Source organism: Chaetodon auriga, chromosome 15 (assembly GCF_051107435.1).
Source record: "Chaetodon auriga isolate fChaAug3 chromosome 15, fChaAug3.hap1, whole genome shotgun sequence".
NCBI classification, from domain to species: Eukaryota; Metazoa; Chordata; class Actinopteri; order Chaetodontiformes; family Chaetodontidae; genus Chaetodon; species Chaetodon auriga.
The window spans coordinates 3,984,354-4,003,195 of NC_135088.1; the positions used below are offsets into that span (position 1 = coordinate 3,984,354).

General features: G+C 43.6%; 1 protein-coding gene and 5 non-coding genes across 7 annotated transcripts; 1 reads left to right on the top strand and 5 right to left on the bottom strand.

Annotated features, from left to right (window-relative positions):
* Positions 1 to 707: 707 nt before the first annotated feature.
* On the top strand, positions 708 to 15,085 carry ap2b1 (adaptor related protein complex 2 subunit beta 1). Of its 2 annotated transcripts, XM_076749973.1 has the most exons (22): positions 708 to 811; positions 2,362 to 2,416; positions 2,576 to 2,681; positions 3,124 to 3,259; positions 3,401 to 3,646; positions 3,730 to 3,920; positions 4,234 to 4,455; positions 4,749 to 4,869; positions 4,976 to 5,071; positions 5,418 to 5,533; positions 5,674 to 5,839; positions 6,007 to 6,105; positions 6,244 to 6,503; positions 7,096 to 7,288; positions 8,465 to 8,506; positions 9,703 to 9,855; positions 10,141 to 10,286; positions 10,764 to 10,893; positions 10,995 to 11,079; positions 11,521 to 11,607; positions 12,454 to 12,608; positions 12,904 to 15,085. In XM_076749973.1, exons 2-22 carry the CDS (start codon positions 2,380 to 2,382, stop codon positions 12,976 to 12,978), a joined length of 2,862 nt encoding a protein of 953 aa, XP_076606088.1. In that variant the 5' UTR covers positions 708 to 811; positions 2,362 to 2,379; the 3' UTR covers positions 12,979 to 15,085. The 2 variants fall into 2 exon arrangements, with proteins under 2 accessions (XP_076606088.1, XP_076606089.1); XM_076749974.1 differs by lacking the exon at positions 8,465 to 8,506.
* Positions 15,086 to 15,863: 778 nt separating this feature from the next.
* trnay-gua (transfer RNA tyrosine (anticodon GUA)) lies at positions 15,864 to 15,952 on the bottom strand. Its single transcript is given in 2 exon segments — positions 15,864 to 15,899; positions 15,916 to 15,952. It is a non-coding gene; the product is annotated as a tRNA-Tyr (tRNA).
* A 480-nt stretch (positions 15,953 to 16,432) lies between these two features.
* On the bottom strand, positions 16,433 to 16,521 carry trnay-gua (transfer RNA tyrosine (anticodon GUA)). Its single transcript is given in 2 exon segments — positions 16,433 to 16,468; positions 16,485 to 16,521. It is a non-coding gene; the product is annotated as a tRNA-Tyr (tRNA).
* A 438-nt stretch (positions 16,522 to 16,959) lies between these two features.
* Positions 16,960 to 17,048, bottom strand: trnay-gua (transfer RNA tyrosine (anticodon GUA)). Its single transcript is given in 2 exon segments — positions 16,960 to 16,995; positions 17,012 to 17,048. It is a non-coding gene; the product is annotated as a tRNA-Tyr (tRNA).
* A 498-nt stretch (positions 17,049 to 17,546) lies between these two features.
* On the bottom strand, positions 17,547 to 17,635 carry trnay-gua (transfer RNA tyrosine (anticodon GUA)). Its single transcript is given in 2 exon segments — positions 17,547 to 17,582; positions 17,599 to 17,635. It is a non-coding gene; the product is annotated as a tRNA-Tyr (tRNA).
* Positions 17,636 to 18,400: 765 nt separating this feature from the next.
* trnay-gua (transfer RNA tyrosine (anticodon GUA)) lies at positions 18,401 to 18,489 on the bottom strand. Its single transcript is given in 2 exon segments — positions 18,401 to 18,436; positions 18,453 to 18,489. It is a non-coding gene; the product is annotated as a tRNA-Tyr (tRNA).
* Positions 18,490 to 18,842: the final 353 nt, after the last annotated feature.

The following is an 18,842-nucleotide window of genomic DNA, read 5'->3' on the forward strand; positions in this document are numbered from 1 at the left end:
GCAGATTCAGTATATCATTATTGAACTATTAGATTGTTAAGACTGATGCATCAATGCATCAATCAAGGCACTGCTAGTTTGAACTAATTTATATACAGTTGTATATTTATGGCTCAGATTCTTGATTTTGTATCATAGCATATATAGTTTGTTCACATGTTTACTAAAGTAAACAGTCTGAGTGCTTCTCACTGCAAACAATTAGTTAAATGTAATGAATATCATAAGGCCATGAGGCTCAAACAGGCGGTTCACTGAGGCTCAAACATTGAGGACAGAACTCAAATCACAGCCAAGACTTTCCTCTCGTGTTACATTCAAAGCTATAGGAATTCCGGTGCGCAAGCAGTCACGATGGGGTGTTGTTTTTAAATGGAAAGCTCAGTCTGAATTTAGACACAGTGCTTGCACTGATTCAGTTTAGCTGTTAGCATAAACGACAACAGAGCCGATTGCTTGTTCACATCATCCGCATGCAGTAAATTACGGGTAGTATCACTGCATCAGATGACCTTGTATGTGTGCCCCTCTACTGCGTATAGTGTCTTCTTCATTATTAACACATGCAAATCATATGAACTCGATCCATAGTCACCTATGCAGCACTGGATCGGTTGAATTCGTCTGCGGAACAACATATTCTGGATTGCATTATTTCTACAGTCTGAGCTCATGCGGGAAGCTTTACAGTTTCCGATGTAATTGAACGTCCCATTACACTCCATATTCTCCATCTTCCTCCAACTAGGAAAGGGACCAACCTGCGTCTTCCACCCACTGTAACATTGCCCGCTGACATACACGAAGCCAGGTATCTGAAATATTTGACCGTTTTAAAGTTTCTACGTTATTGGCATTTTTTCTGATTTCGTGTCGATCAGTGACCTGGCCAGCTCATCACGTAGCGTTACATTAAGGTTAGCGTCGCTCCTGTCAGCAGCAACTGCAACTGGGCCGCTGATCACTTTTCTGTTCTGATATCAGATTTACGTTAATGCCACAACGCTACAAATCACAGCGGACTGGAAACGCTTGCTGAGCCGGTTACCTCACAGTTGCTTGGGTAGCGTTATGCTAGTTTGTCGTTATTCGCTAGCTAGCATCGCTCGTCCAGAGGTAGCGTTAGCGCCAGTCAATGAACTGCATGTAACGTTAGCATGCAGTAAGCTAACGTTAGCAAAGCTAACTGAACATCACACCCAGCTCGTCACCGGGAATGTCACGACTAATAAAGACTCAGCTATGATTTAACGAGGGAATGGATGAGATGAGCAGCAGCTGTAGTTGATGTTAAAGTCATGGAATTGTTTGAGATGTAACGTTAGCGAGTTAAAGTTCAGTTTTATGTACGTAGATGTTACTTGCAGATGTAAGTTACGTTAACGTTAGCTAACTTCCGTTCACTGGAATGTGTTTTGTAGTTAGCATCTGTAGTTAATAAGCTTGAAACACATAACCAGATGGTCATTCCACACATCTCTGTGGGGCTGTTTAAGTATTTAACATTAACAGCATCTTTCAAACTGTACAAAACAACCGGCCTGTTGGATTTAGAAGAAAATCTCAGCTCCTCAGAGAGACTGCAGTCAAGAGGCTGAATCCACTTCATGCTTTAATCTGTGTGATCACTGTTTGTGTTGTCTTTGTTGATGAAATGGCACCCTTAAACAATCTGATGTTGATATGAAGTCCATGGCCACATGAATATACCTGAACATTTCACCTGTATGTGATTGGTGAATGCCACTCCAAACCCATGGTCAGTTCCACGCTGCTCCATCAGCCTCCACCCTGCTGGGACTCCTTTAACAAACAGCTGTTACAGATTCACGGCTCCCTGCAGCCACAGCAGCACCAGTGAGGTCAGAACTGGTATTTGGGGTGAGGGTCTGGTGCCTATTCATCCCAGTGGTCTCGAGGTTGAAGTCAGGCCTCTGTGCAGGCCAGTCAGGCTCATCTGCATCAGTCTGGAAACCATTTCTTTATAGATCCTGGATTGTGCAAAGGGCAGTCGTGTTCAAACAGGAAAGGACCCTCCCAAACTGTTGAAAGTTGGAAGCACAGTCTGGCCTAAAATGCCTCTTTATGTAGGGACCTGGGGGATGTAGCTTAAACTACAAAAATCAGCCCCATCCACTGTTCCATTTCATCTAACTTTACAGCTGTCACTGAGCTTTCAGCCGCATGGGAATCTGCTGACATCTGCCAAACACAAACCCTCCATCAGACTGTCGTATAGTTCATCACTCCAGACACGACGATTTCAGTCCAGTGGTTGTGTTTTATACCACTACATCAGACACTGAGCACTGCGCATTGTGATCTCATGCTGATAAGACCTTCTTCTTTTCTTCTGTACAGACGCAAAGGACCACAATCATGACGGACTCCAAATATTTCACAACAAACAAAAAAGGTGAGGAAGACAGGAAGTGATGAACTGTTACACTGTGCGGTTATCTGCCTCATGAAGAAGTGAATTAACCCTTAAACATTCGCTTCAAGTAGCTTTAAGGTTTGAAAAATCCTCTTATTTCACGCTGACAGTATATTGAAACTGTGATTTTTCTTACAGGGGAGATCTTTGAACTGAAGGCAGAGCTGAACAATGAGAAGAAGGAGAAGAGAAAAGAGGCAGTGAAGAAGGTCATCGCTGCCATGACTGTCGGCAAGGATGTCAGGTACACCAGAAAATTTAACCTCTCAAATAAACCAAACCATTCTATAAAATATTAACCGACGGTGGTGCGTCTGGTAGAGGAGGGTGATACTGTCCTAAAATCATATCACAGTATTTCATACGAATATCTGAGATAATCGTATTCTTGATGATGTGACAAAATACAGAGTTATTGATGATTGTTGGAACAGTGTTAAGATGAACCAAGAAGGTTTTGGTGAGTCTTATGTAGTTTTTTTTCCACATTTGAATGAAGTGTAAAAAGTATCAGTAATACATCTTCAAATGGTTTGAACCTATATATTTGATATACATATTTTGAATATTTGAACCTTATTGTTGTCTAGTTTTGACAGCCCTCGCACACGTTGGTCTTAAGGGTGATTTGGTTCTCACATTGATCTCATTGTTAAGTCTGACCAAGTCTCCCTGTTCGCTTTCAGTTCGTTATTCCCAGATGTGGTGAACTGCATGCAGACCGACAACCTGGAGCTGAAGAAGCTGGTCTACCTCTACCTGATGAACTACGCCAAGAGTCAGCCTGACATGGCCATCATGGCCGTCAACAGCTTTGTCAAGGTAAGGCCCTAAATGAACTTTTCACCTGTGTTTAATGCTGCCCAACTGTAACTACATCTACACTCAGGAGATAAATCTAAAAACAAAATTGTTGTTATGTAATCTTTTCTCAACATATATGCTGATTGTCTTTCCCTCCAGGACTGTGAGGACCCCAACCCCCTGATCCGGGCTCTGGCTGTCCGCACCATGGGCTGCATCCGGGTGGACAAGATCACCGAGTACCTGTGTGAGCCACTGAGGAAGTGCCTGAAGGATGAAGACCCGTATGTGAGGAAGACGGCGGCTGTTTGCGTGGCTAAACTTCATGACATCAATGCTCAGATGGTGGAGGACCAGGGCTTCCTGGATTCTCTGAGAGATCTCATTGCTGATTCAAATCCCATGGTGGGTGTCAGGTCTTTTCGATTTCATGCCGCGACATAATGGAAATGGTTTGATTCAAAGTTTGACAAACCTCCATCCTTCAGGTTGTGGCCAATGCAGTCGCTGCCCTGTCTGAGATCAGTGAGTCGCACCCCAACAGCAACCTGCTGGACCTCAATCCCCAGAACATCAACAAGCTGCTGACAGCCCTCAATGAGTGCACAGAGTGGGGGCAGATCTTCATCCTGGACTGCTTGTCCAACTACAACCCCAAGGACGAGCGCGAGGCCCAAAGGTAGCAATCGGCCACTACACATTCCATTCATTGGTTCGATTAGTTTTTAGGGATTTTATGACATTAGCTAGAGCCAGTAGAGAGACCTGGCCTCCTGAGCTGGACTTGAACCAGCGACGTTGCAGTTCTCACTTTTGTAGTTTAGCTAGTTAATTTGTGATGCTAAAGAAGAATGCTAACAGCTTAAACATGTAAGAGCAGACACAAGCCCAACGCAGTCACTCCACCGCCGTCCTTTTTTAAATGAATGATCCTCGTACTTAGTGTTAACGTCCCTCACTGACTCTCACCTTTATCTCCGTCACTTTCGAAGCATCTGTGAGCGCGTCACTCCCCGGCTGTCTCACGCCAACTCGGCTGTGGTGCTGTCAGCCGTCAAGGTGCTGATGAAGTTCTTGGAGCTGCTGCCCAAGGACTCCGACTACTACAACACCTTGCTGAAGAAGTTATCCCCACCGCTCGTCACCTTACTCTCTGGAGAGCCTGAGGTCCAGTATGTGGCTCTGAGGAACATCAACCTCATTGTTCAGAAAAGGTGCGTGATCAGAAACAGCAGGAGGTTGGATTGACTCCCTCACTGCAGTACAACCCATAATATTACACACTCTCAAAACAAAACACTCTTACTCTTACTCTTAAGAGTGAATGTGTAAATGTATAGTCCTCCAATAGAACTTCCTCTTTTTCAAATGTAATTGTGACATAAAAACCACTGTCACATATTTGATGCATTCGCCTTCTTGAACTCAACCACTCATGACTTCTTCTGTGAGTCTTTTGGATCAGGTCTTCCTGCTGTCTGATGTGTAATGTGTTGCTCGTGTTCAGGCCTGAGATCCTGAAGCAGGAGATCAAAGTGTTCTTTGTGAAGTACAATGACCCAATCTACGTGAAACTGGAGAAACTGGACATCATGATCCGCCTGGCCTCTCAGGCCAACATTGCCCAGGTACCGAATATGATATATGAATATAAAGTTGGGTTCAGTGTATGTGTGTGGTGTTGTGTACACAGACAGTCAGTCAGTGTAAGTCAGTGCTGCTCTGTCCTTCCAGGTGTTGGCTGAGCTGAAGGAATACGCCACAGAGGTGGATGTTGACTTTGTGCGTAAGGCTGTGCGAGCCATCGGACGCTGCGCCATCAAGGTGGAGGTAAGAAATGCTCTCGTCACTGATCTCTGCACTGATGGCTCCTCGTGCGCATCGCAGCACGAGTATCTGAGTTCACTTCAGACTTGTCAGCAGAGCATCTTCACAGCAACTATGACAGCAGAGGCGACCACTGAATTTAACTCCACAGAGAAAGATTAAAACTAAAAGTCTTGATTCAGTGACGAATTCTTGAAGTGTCTCCTTGGTGCCGATAGCCTTGCCCGTCTCATCCCTGTGTGGTTACTGAACAGTTGATTCTACCTTTCAATTTAAAGTCTTCTGTATGTGGAAAAACCACTGAAAACAAAGTGATGGTGACACGGTGCCTCTGCCTGTTCCTCTCCAGCAATCAGCTGAGCGCTGTGTCAGCACCCTGCTGGACCTGATCCAGACCAAGGTCAACTACGTGGTGCAGGAGGCTATTGTGGTCATCAGGGACATCTTCCGCAAGTACCCCAACAAGTATGTTTCCCTCTGAACCCGAGAACAGCTCAGCACATTATGATTAACTAACCGCTCTAACATGCTCTCGTGCTGGATAACTCGTCAATCTGTCACGTCACAAGTTCCACTCTGACCAATGAGATCCTGGTATTCTTCAGGTATGAAAGCATTATCGCCACACTGTGCGAGAATCTGGACTCTCTGGATGAGCCTGACGCCCGTGCTGCCATGATCTGGATTGTTGGCGAATACGCCGAGAGGATCGACAACGCCGACGAGCTGCTGGAGAGCTTCCTGGAGGGCTTCCATGATGAGAGCACCCAGGTGGGTCCATCAGAAAAAGCACACAGCTGGTTTTTACCTGCCAACAGGGCAGCCATAACAGCTTGGTTCCATACTTTGCCTGTTTCCACCTCCCACAGCAAGGATGAAGAATGTGAGGCTTTGTACTCTGAAGGTGTACTAATATAACTGTGTGCTTTGATTGACAGGTCCAGCTCACTCTGCTGACGGCCATTGTCAAGCTGTTCCTCAAGAAGCCGTCAGAGACTCAGGAGCTGGTGCAGCAGGTCCTCAGTCTGGCCACGCAGGTGAGTGGCTGCTTTTACTTCGAAGACATTCGGCAGCTCGTCTGTGGTGGTCCTCCACATCTAATTCCTACACTGAATCAATGCAACAGGAAACAAAGAAATATAATTGTGAGTGTGTTCTCTCGTGTTGCTCTGCAGGACTCTGACAACCCCGACCTGCGCGACAGAGGCTACATCTACTGGCGCCTGTTGTCCACTGACCCCGTGACGGCCAAGGAGGTGGTGCTGTCAGAGAAGCCCCTGATCTCAGAGGAGACAGACCTGATCGAGCCCACCCTGCTGGACGAGCTCATCTGCCACATCGGCTCTCTGGCGTCGGTGTATCACAAACCTCCCAGCGCCTTTGTGGAGGGCAGCCATGGAATCCACCGGAAGCACCTTCCTGTGCAGCACAGCAGGTCAGACCCACACTTCAGCTCTTCTCTGTTTGATTAACTCACATGGCTACGACTGCCTTCGGCCACCTCGCCTCTCTTTGCACTGAAACATCCAAATATTTGTTTAAAGGATATAAAAACTTCAAATTAGCTTAAATGTATTTAACAGCTGTTTCCCTGCGATATCTCTGCTTGTACTGTGGGAAATCACTGAGTTATGGCAATGTTGGATTTTTATGATTTTGGTAGTTTTCCAGTTGATTTTTACTTCATCATTATGTGTCAGTGTCACCATTTGAAATTACATAAATGATGCTTTAATCCATATTGCCCACTCTTTCTAAGCATAGCCTGACTGAACTGCACTTGTTTAATAAGAAGTTTTTGTTCACACCAAATAGAACTTTGATCATGTGAAATGATTAGCGACAGTTTTATATATTTTAGTCCAAGCACAGTAACGTAGCTCGAGGTGACTAAATGATCCAGCGGACTCTGCTGTGACGAGCAGCTTCATCCTAAACGCAGGAAGTCTGAGCTTGAGTGTCGGCACATTTCTGTTGGTAACAGACTTTTTTGTTTCTTACTGTGCTCCTGCTTTCTCCTGTGACAGCATCGATACAGGTGAGAGCCCGGTGAGCGGCGGGCCGGCGGCCGCCATGGACCAGCCACATGTGATCCCCAGCCAGGGCGACCTGCTGGGCGACCTGCTGAACCTGGACCTGGGACCTCCAGTCAACGTGCCCCAGGTCTCCTCCATGCAGATGGGGGCGGTGGACCTTCTGGGAGGAGGCCTGGACAGTTTGGTGAGCTTGACACACACACATTAATTTGCTGTGGAGTGGAAAAGACCCGATCAGTCCAAACGAACCGCTGATCTGGACGATGGTTTGGCACAAAATCTCTAGAGCTGAAATTAAACACATCTATCATCTGACACACACAGCATTTCTAAATCTCCATTTTTTAAAATCAAAGTATAAATCTGTGACCCATTTTTAAAGATTTTTTACATGTTTTATCCCCCTACTAGGATTGTCCTGTTGGCTTTGGGGCTGATTATCAGCCTGGTTTAAAAAAATCTATGATTCAGCATTTTGTCAAAAGTTCCTGTTTTCTCCAGAAGAAAGCTGAAATGTTGACTTCCTTCCTCTTGTTCTTACTGTTGAATACAGAAATAACAACTGATCCTTTGGTATGAAGGGAAAGAACGCTTTTATCTTCTAAAAGTACAACAGTAAAGATTTTTTTCTCAGGTTGTGATGCAAGTATATTTATAATTAATAAGTATCTGTTTAACGCAACATAAAAATGACTTTATATCTATTTGTGTATCACTTGCGGGTTTTGAAATGTCTTAAAGGTTCACTATGCAGGACACATTTACCATCACCAGGCGCGCTGGTGCAGAGGTATCTGCCAAGGTGTCTGTGTTTACCGTGCGTTAATGAGCCAATAACTATCTAATTAGCCGTCTTCAGTGTAGCTCGCTAAAAGGCAGAGCAGTAGACAACCTGTCATGACAGTAACTACAACGGCAAGTAATCTGTCGAGTTCCAGACAGCAGTCAACAAGCCGCAACATCAGTTAATTAGTCCTGACCTCAGCGGAGTGCTCTTATTGGCTGGAGGCTGCACACCCACTGCAGAATACACACTTTAGAAGTGAAGATTACTTCCTTTGAGTCTGTTCATTGTTTCTTTCCTGCATAGTGAACTTTTAATATGTAAACAAGTGTTTTATCCACATCGAGCGTCGGTAAGCTTTGCTGTATTTTTCCTCTTTTAATGGTCACTTTTCCACTTTTCCAAGCCGCTGGAATAATCAGACTTCTCAATAAGATTTTAAAGTCTTATTTTAACCATGTGGAGTTGCTGTTTTCCCAGATGGGCTGCGGTTGCTAAGGAAGCCTCTGTCTCTGTCTGTGTTTTGTGTGTTTGGTCTGTCTGTCTGTCTTTGGGGGCCTCTCTTCTCTCCTGTAGCTGGGGGGAGACCTGGGCGGAGGTGTTGGGGGAAGTCCAGCAGTAAGTCAAGCCCCTCTGTTTGGCAGTCTGCATGCTGCATGCTCGCTCAATTTAACCCGCCGCGCTCTCAAACCAGCTTCTTCAGTTTTCGCCAAGTCTTTAAACCTGTTTCTGTCTCTGTGCGCTCACATACTGTCAGCTAGAAGACCAGACGGGTGTTTGGCTTGTTTTAGCCCATTTTCTGGCCGGGAAAAGCTGGCACCACCAACTTCCAGCTGGATAATTTAACAGTTCTCCACAGTAGGTTTATGTTGTGGCTACCGGTTTTAAGCATTGTTTGCTTCCGTCAGCTTGGCATGGCTGATGGTCCTTAAGACTCCACTACCCATGCGGCTCCGTCATAGAGAGGTGAGAGGTGTGAATCAGAGCGGCAGCAAATTAAAAGTGCTTCATCAGTGCAGTCAGTGACACACAGTGCTGCTGTGGCTGAATTTATCCAAAATTTACCCAGAATCCTAAAGTGTATTCTTTTAAGCTGCAGAATATAAAATCTCATAGAAACATTTGTTGGTCGGTCCATCACAGGGACGGTCAATATATGATAATGTGCTGTAAGACGATATAGATTTGGCTATGTTCAGACATTTTAGTGCACTCTAAAATGTGGTAACCACCCTTTAATTTCTCTTGGTGTTGTAGGACAGTGTGGGTAATACTGCACATCAATCAGAAGGACTGCTTTATGGAAATATGAGATTTTGTCACTAAGATAAGTGAAAAACAGACATTCAAATCTGGTTGTTTTATCCATAAACAGTTGCTTTATTTGAGAAAAATTAATATATATACTCAATACATTGAGCTTCATGAGCTTTTATTGTTATTTTGTCTGTGACGGGTCTGAAAAGTCAAAACCTTCAAAATTTTAAAGCCACTCGAATGACCCTGATGTCTTTATAATTAATGGGCTAAAACACACAGAACCTCCCGGTCAGGTCCTTTAAGTTCACGTCACCTTTCAGCTCGTTCACTCTCTCTCTGTCGTCAGCGCTTTGGCTAATCACATGAGCTTGCTGTAGTTGAAATGTTGTTTTTCCTCATTATCACTGAAGTGTTTTATTGTTTCTTCCTTTGGCCTCAGACTGTCTGTGTGATTCTCTTTGTAGGTTCATAGCAAAGTCAAGTTGCCAGTGATGCTTAGCAAAGTTACAACTACTCAGTGTGTTTTGTGTGTGTGTGTGTTGTGATTGCTTTAGGTGGGACAGAACTTCATCCCCTCATCCGTCCCCAGTACTTTTGCTCCGTCACCTACGCCAGCACCTCCAGCCGTCAGCAGTGGCCTGAACGACTTGTTTGAGCTTTCCACGGGCATGGCCATCACCACTGGAGGCTACGCTGCCGCAAAAGCAGTGAGTTCACACAGCTTCCGTCTCAGCAAGTGGGCCGGGCTTCCCTTGAATAATGGATGACACATTCAGTCTGCACACCGCTCACAGTGAAGGCGGTACCGCACTGAGAAATGAAGCTTGGTCTAAACAGAAAGCTTTGTGTTGTTTACACCCAAGTATAGAAATGCAGTGAGTGAAATGTGGAGTAGCAGTGTGTTTGTCTGAGGTGTATGTACACTTCTTCATCGACTGAACATGTGGTTTATGCTTACATGCAGAATTGATTACAGTGGCGCTTTTTGACAGGTGTGGCTGCCTGCGGTGAAAGCTAAAGGACTGGAGATCTCTGGCACCTTCTCTCGCCGCCAGGGCCACATGTACATGGACATGACCTTCACCAACAAGGCTCTGCAACACATGACCGACTTCGCTGTCCAGTTCAACAAGAACAGGTCGGTGAGATGACTCACAGGAAAAGTTCAACTACAGCAGAACCCGCCTTCACGCTGAATTATCATCTCTTCAAAACAGTAGAGCTGCTGCATGAGACACCTTTATTGATCTGTGGAAATATGTGCTGGAACAGGAGCAATAAAAACTTGAGAAAGTTCTGAAATGCTCCAAAAACACCTTTTTGGAACATTCCACAGGTGAACAGGTTCATTGGTAACAGGTGAGAGTATCAGGATTGGGTATGAAAGGGGCGTCCTGGAAAGGCCCAGTCGTTCATAGTGAGGATGCAGCGAGGTTCACCACTTTTTTGAACACATGATTGGATAAAGGAGATTAACACATGGACTCAGAGACACTTTGTAGAACTGTTGTCAGTGAACACAGCTCGTCTGTACATGATTGAATCATGGTTGTCTATCGCAGGTACTGAGTACCACCAATGTGTGATTTTTGGTTTGTTTGTTCCCGTCATGTAGTTTCGGAGTGATCCCCACCAGTCCTCTGCCCATTCACACTCCACTGATGCCCAGCCAGAGCATCGAGGTCTCTTTGCCCATCAACACCATCGGGCCAGTCATGAAGATGGACCCACTGAACAACCTGCAGGTACAGAAGCAGTCACTCATAAGACGTTTGAACAGGCACCAAATATTTTACACTTGTTGTCCAATGTCAAACCTCCGTTGTCTTGTGTTTCTCGTTCACAGGTCGCTGTGAAAAACAACATTGACGTCTTCTACTTCAGCGTACTCATCCCTCTCAATATATTCTTTGTTGAGGATGGAAAAATGGGTATGAGTGTTCTAGCTTTATAAAACAGCCTCACATCTCTCTACACCCTCACTATCACACCATCACATCAGCAAAAAAAACAAAACATCCACAACTGTTGACACTGCAATGAAATCCTGTTTGGAAAAATGTAATTTCTTTTGTTTGAAATCCATCTGTCCATATCTCCGTTTTAATGTTTTCAATGGTCTGTACCAACTTGTACAAACTAAATTCACAAATTTAAGATTCAAGTGCCCAATTTTCAAAAAGTTGCTCAAATTCAACCTGCTCGTCTGGAAATCAGGTTGCTGAAACCAACTCAGTCAAATTCAGACTCTGAAATTCAAGATACTAAATTGAGACTTGAACATCAGACCTTCCATTGTTTGTTTCTGTACGTATCAACCATCCAATAATGTGCTTCCACATCAGAAACGTTTGTTTGTTTTCCTCCCTCAGAGCGACAGGTGTTCCTGGCTACCTGGAAAGACATCCCCAATGAGAACGAGCTCCAGTACCAGATTAAGGAGTGCCACCTAAATGCAGGTAGGCAAGGTTGGCCTCAGCTGTAAATGATGATTATTTATTTGTATGTTATTGTCTGTGACTGTGCTTGTATTTAATGCTACTGGAGACTCTCTGGGCGTTTTTCTTCTGTGTCAAATTGGTCAAATGAAAGATCGATTAGAACATGATTTTCTTCCTGATGTAGAGCTGAACAGATGCCTTCACTGCTCATTTACTTGCCAGTTTTTTTTTCCAGCTGATCTGTTTTAACTCGTTCTGTTCAGAAACATATGATGCTCTAAAGACAGCGAGAGGCAACAAAAAGGAATGGAAAGTTCCTCACTTGCAAAACAGAGACAGTAGATTGATTGAAGCCTCCTGACCTGCCTGAGGAGTCTGCAGGCCTGACACTGAAGACGTGTACGCTCATACCAGTACTGGCCCCAGTATCAGTACTGGACTCCTGAAACCTCCCAGCTGTTCTTCCAGCCACAGCTCAACCTTACGCCTCTGTCTGTTTTCTTTCTCCACCCACATGTCTGTCTTTGGATACTTCAGCTTTTCTTCTTCCTCTGCACCTGAAGGACACGTCCATCTTCTTTGTTTTTAGAAGCTGTACCACTATCATCCTATCATGTTCTTAGCTGGGCCCGGTGTTGTAGATGAGCTGGTCTGAAGGTTGCCAGTCACAGTTTATTAAAGTCTTCATAGAGCTCATTTTCCATCAGTTCCCAGATGGGCCAGTAGTTTGCGTAGCTCAGGTGTCCATTAGGGTTAGTACCTGTCGTCATTACAGCTCCAGTAGTGATTACAGCCTTGTGTGTGTGTTTCTCTTTGTTCAGTGTGGTGTGGTGTTAATGACTTAATCTGGATTTGGTCTTTCAGACACAGTATCAGGGAAGCTGCAGAATAACAACATCTACACCATTGCCAAGAGAAACGTAGAAGGCCAGGACATGCTCTACCAGTCCCTCAAGCTAACCAACGGCATCTGGATCTTGGCTGAGCTCCGCATTCAACCCGGCAACCCCAACTACACGGTAGAGTTCTCAACGGTCTGAAAGCAGCTTTTAGGGTTGTGCTGTCAGTGTGTTTATTTAAGACCTTTAGAAGATGTCAGCAAATAGAATTTAAGACCTAAAGAGGGTAAGAACATGGTAACCACTACTCATCAGCTGTTTGCCTGTAATAATTGTACCCTGAGCAGTAGATAATCATCCAAAACCAGTTTTGTTTGAGAATCCGTCCTCCTGTAACGTCTCGTCCTCTTTAAGCAGCACCTTTCAGATTGTGTGGTTAAAGTCTCCGTCTTCTCCGTCTTCTCCGTCCCCACAGCTGTCCCTCAAATGTCGGGCCCCTGAGGTTTCTCAGTACGTCTACCAGATGTACGACTCCGTGCTGAAGAACTGACCGGCTCGAACGCTCGCCAACGCTGCTTCATCCTGACAACATACAGCAGTGTTTTATCATTTTCTGCCGCCTGCAGCTGCCAAAACAAGGGAATCCTAACAGTAACTGATGGACATGAAATCATTTGGAATACGAGGCGTATTGTTCCTCTGAGAGATCGATGAGGTAATTGTCAGTTAATATCAGAGTATTGTGGGTGATCACCACACTGTAGTTCTGTGATTTGTACTGAAGTGAAACAGCACAAACACTGTTGATGTTTCCTTTATTTTGGCAGTTGAAACGTTGTTCATTCCTCTTATTAACGCTCCATTTTTGATTTTTACCTGCCAGTGAGAACATGTCACCATTCCATCCTTAACTTAGTGTCTTCATGTTGTAAAGGTGTAACTGATGGTGAAGCTGTGCTGAGTGGAAAGAAATGTGTTTTACTTTGTACTGTGTGGCTCACGCCGTCTGGTTTTGATTTATTTTTGATATTTGCTTCAGTTGTACCTACAGAATAATACCAGTGTTGATCTGTTCCTTTTGCCATTAACGTGCGAAGAGTCGAATCCAACGTGTTTGTCATTAGCTGCTCGTGGTGTCCACAGCGGTTTTGTCTCCTGGAGGTCATTGCTTACAATTACTGTTTGAGACATCCTAAACGGACAAACATACATCACATTGACCGGCACACGTGTTGCTGTTTATCTTGTCACGACTTAAACACAGCTTGTATTTAATAGGATTACTTAGAATTTGTGCAGCATTTAGATGGAAACATTACTTTTTCCTCCATAACTATGAAACTTTGTACAGTAATTGAAAAAGTGAAATTCCAAAAAGTTGGACAAAGACCAGAGGTTACATAAGTAAACTCTAATGTAGCTCCTAAGTCCTGGCTTCTCATTGCAGCTCCACACCTGTGAACCCTGTTTGTTTTTGTCTTTACTGGCTCTCCACCTGTTTCACCTCAGTCTTCAGCATTTTGGCTCTTTTAAAGCATTTTCTTTGAGGTCTTTTAATGGTCAAAAAAAACACGTGAAAAAACAGATGATATGGATGCATTAGAGAATTTTAAATGCAAAGAGAAGACGGAAAACACATTCAGTGCAGTGAGGCGCCTGCAGGCTGAGGAAGTGGAGGGATGCTAAGTGGAAAATAACATACATGTGTTTAAATTCTCCATTATTTTCAACATCAAGTCTTTGCTCATTAGCTTGAAACCACTAACACAAACCACAGCAGCGACTGATGATGCTAACACACCAGTGCCACTCCGTTGTAAGAATGAGAAATGCTGACTCACGTCACATGCAATTCTTTTTGTAACAGCCCCGTTTGCTGTAACCACATAGTTGTACACGGCTTGATACACCTATATTTTCATTCCTATTTATTGTGCATCTACCTCTGTGTGCTTCTCTTTTAACTGGCTACATTGTTGCAGTAGCTTCAGTTCTTTAATGTGCTTTAAATGCTTCCACCTTTTCTTTTGATGATGTTTTTGTAATCTTTCATGCCATTGTTGTCAAGCCAGTCTCACAGGACCAAGCATCCACTCCAATTTAATGCCAAGCTTATGTTCAGTGTCAATGTAATCTTCTAATGATGGCGTTACTTGTCCTATAGAACATTAGAGTGCATACGCCCTAAGGCCCAGAGTTGCTCCAGTACAGTCTAGTCCAGTGATGGTGTAGTTTGTGTAGCTAATAAATTAAAAATGTTTGGTATTACCCTGAAAATAAAATGAAACTCAATCTGTTCAACAGAAAAGGCCTTTTCACTGAGTAAGTTGTGTTGGTGACACTACTTTCCTACATGGTAATGTAAAAATATATATATATATGTGCCTGCATGAGCCCATTAATCCTTTGTCATTTAGGCTGTGGATTTGTTCCATTCAAAATCTCCCAACTTCACATCTCTGTTATATGTAGATCTCATGCTTTTCAAGCAGCAGTCCCACAAATAGAGACAAAGCAGGTGCCAGAAGTACAGAATGTATGGAGAGAGCTAACATAGCATCTTATGAAATGGAACATTTCAAGCATCTTTGCTGTAACCTTGTTGTAAATGAGTTGTTATTGTCACAGTACCACATGTCAATAAATTGTTAAACACATGAAGCATCACTGTGTGTGCAAAGCTAAGCAGACTTCAGAGAAAAATTTCTGTGGAAATTTAAGCATCTGGTTTTCATGGAAAGTTTGTAAATATTCCTGCCCACATTGACATGGAGCTGAGAGACAGACTAACAGTCCCGATATTGGCATTTTCATGCGATTTTTCGACAATAACAAAAATGCCAGCCTTGATACGTCATGTTATCTCATGACACATACACATGGTGCATATTACCAAACTGTACTGTGTACACCGGCGCAGAGTGGAGCCTTGGAGGCAACAGGGTCCATACACAATGCAAAGGCGGTGGGAGCTGACAGTGGTCAATAGGGGGCCCCTAACAGGTAAATCCAGCCCCGTATACTGCGAAGGGACTCATTCCTGCACAATAACGGGCAAAAGGCACAGCAACAAGCACAGTGACGTGAATGTTTTCGTATCTGTCCAATGAACAGTAAATAAAAGGACACAGCTGAAAGGCACGACGTTCCTGCCAGACATGCCTCAATAAAAATCTGAGTAAGCAGATGCTTAAATTCAGATGGTAAACACAGTAAAGACCTGCTAAAAGTGATTTCAAAACACCTAAAAAAAAACAATGACAAACTCTCTTTAGTTTGCATACATGCCAAAGTCAATTTAATGTACTACACGATGTGGAAAACCTATTTCCGTAAGAATGAATCAAGCAACAAAATCCTCGGCTCTGAAATGAACTAGTTTCATATCTGGACAATTGAAACAGACACACACAGTGGACACCAACAAAAAGCACATCCTTCGAGCCGGAATTGAACCAGCGACCTAAGGATCACTGTTATCATCAACCTACAGTCCTCCGCTCTACCAACTGAGCTATCGAAGGGAACAAGCAGCTTAAATTTACAGAGAGTTAAAGGGACGTGGACATGACAAATGGTCACCTGTCCTCCACATACAGACTGAGGTCATCTGACTCATGCACCACGAGTTGTGGACAAACTTTTAAGTTTGCCTGAAAACAGCAAGTAGTGGACGTCATTGCTCTGAAAAAGACTGTCTTCAAGGACACAGGACACAGCTGAAAGGAACGACGTTCGAACTGGAGATGCCTAAATAAAAATCTGAGTAAGCAGATGCTTAAACTCACATGATAAACACAGTAAACACCTGCTGAAAGTGATTTCAAAAAACCTAAAAAAAACCTAACAATCATGTCTCTAAGGCCACTCTGTATACAAGCCAAAGTCAATTTCTGTGACTTAATGTCCAAATCAAGCAGTGAAATCTTCAGCTCTGAGAACAACTTGTTTCACATCTGGACAACTGAAACAGACACACACAGTGGACACCAACTAAAAGCACATCCTTCGAGCCGGAGTTGAACCAGCGACCTAAGGATTACTGCTATCATCAACCTACAGTCCTCCGCTCTACCAACTGAGCTATCGAAGGGAACGAACAGCCAGGAATTACAGAGAGTCAAAGGGACGTGAACATGGCAGCCACCTGTCTGACGATACTTTTCATTCAACACTGGTACGTTCATGACAAACTTACTAAAGATTGAGGTCATCTGATTCATGTAATACAAGATGTGGACAAACTTTCATGTTTGCCTGAAAACAGCAAGCAGTGGACGTCATTGCTTAAACCCAGGAAACACCTGCTGAAAATGATTTCAGAACACCTGAAAAAACAACCACAACCTCTCTTTATCTACTCTGTATACACACCAACGTCGATTGACAACTGACTTCATGTACCACTGGATGTGGAAATCTTATTCTGTAAGAATAAATCGAGCAGTGAAATCCTCGGCTCTGAAAACAATTTGTTTTACATCTGGACAATTGAAATAGACACACACAGTGGACACCAACAAAAAGCACATCCTTCGAGCCGGAATTGAACCAGCGACCTAAGGATCACTGCTATCATGAACCTACAGTCCTCCGCTCTACCAACTGAGCTATCGAAGGGAACAAACAGCCAGGAATTACAGGGAGTCAAAGGGACGTGAACATGACAAATGGTCGCCTGTCCTCCTCCACATACATGCTCATTCAACACTGGTACATTCCTGACAAAGATTGAGCTCATCCGATTCATGTACCACAAGACGTGTAACCCACATAAATTGGCCAAATATACGTGTCCACTCTAACAGTAACCAAAGAATTCAGTTGAAAGGCACGACGAGATGCCTGAGTAAAACTCCGAGTAAGTAGATGCTTAAACACAGCAAATACCTGCTGAAAGTGATTTCAGGATAGGTAAAAATAACAATAACAAACTCTTTTTAGATACTCTGTATACACACCAGCATCGATTGACAAGAGACTTCATGTACTACACGATGTGGAAATCTTATTCTGTAAGAATAAATCAAGCTGTGAAATCCTCGGCTCTGAAAACAATTTGTTTTACATCTGGACAATTGAAACAGACACACACAGTGGACACCAACAAAAAGCACATCCTTCGAGCCGGAATTGAACCAGCGACCTAAGGATTACTGCTATCATCAACCTACAGTCCTCCGCTCTACCAACTGAGCTATCGAAGGGAACAAACAGCCAAGAATTACAGAGAGTCAAAGGGACGTGAACATGACAAACGGTCACCTGTCCTCCTCTACATACCTGCTCATTCAACACTGGTACATTCATGACAAACTCAGTACAGATTGAGGTCATCTGATTCATCGACCACAAATATGGACAAACTTTCATGTTTGCCTGAAAACAGCAAGCAGTGGACATCACTGCTCTGAAAAAGACTGTCTTCATATCTGTCCAATGAACAGTAACCAAAAGGACTCAGCTGAAAGGAACAACGTTCACACTGGAGATGCCTGAATAAAAATCTGAGTAAGCAGATGCTTAAACTGATGGTAAACACCTGCTGAAAGTGATTTCACAACACCTAAAAAAAAACAATGACAAACTCTCTTTAATTAGTCTGCATACACACCAACAAGAAGCACATCCTTCGAGCCGGAGTTGAACCACCAACCTAAGGATAACTGTTTTTATCAACCTACAGTCCTTCGCTCTACCAACTGAGCTACTGAAGGGAGTACGCAGGCTAAAATTACAGAGTCGAAGGGACGTCAACATGGCAGCCACCTGTCTGACGATACATAACTTACAAAAGGTTTTTATTTTATCCCAAAAAAATTTAGCAACAACTTTTATTAAGCCCAATGTTGACGTCAGTCACTTAATGTACCACCACATATGGACAAACTTTTTGTGTATGAACAAAGCAAACAATTGCATTTGCAGGTCTCCAATATAATGACACACCGTCGACACCAACAAAAAGCACATCCTTCGAGCCGGAATTGAACCAGCGACCTAAGGATAACTGTTATCATCAACCTACAGTCCTCCGCTCTACCAGCTGAGCTATCGAAGGGAACAACCAGCCAATAATTACAGAGAGTCGAAAGGATGTGAATATGACAAACAGTCATCTGTCTGACCATACATAACTTATGTAAAAAACTTTTATTTTACCCAAACAAAGTAATGGAAGCCCCAGCTCTGAAAATAATTGCCTTCACATCTGTCCAATCTGGACAGACACCAAAAAGACAGACGAAAGCTATCACCTTCAAGCCAGAGATGCTTGATTAATAAATGTATTAAGTATCTGACAAAAGTAAATTCAGATCAGCTACAAACACCAGTCACAACCTCTATTAAGCTCCTCTGTCAACGCTCCAATGTTTACATGGTCCACTTAATGTACCATGACGTGGACAAACT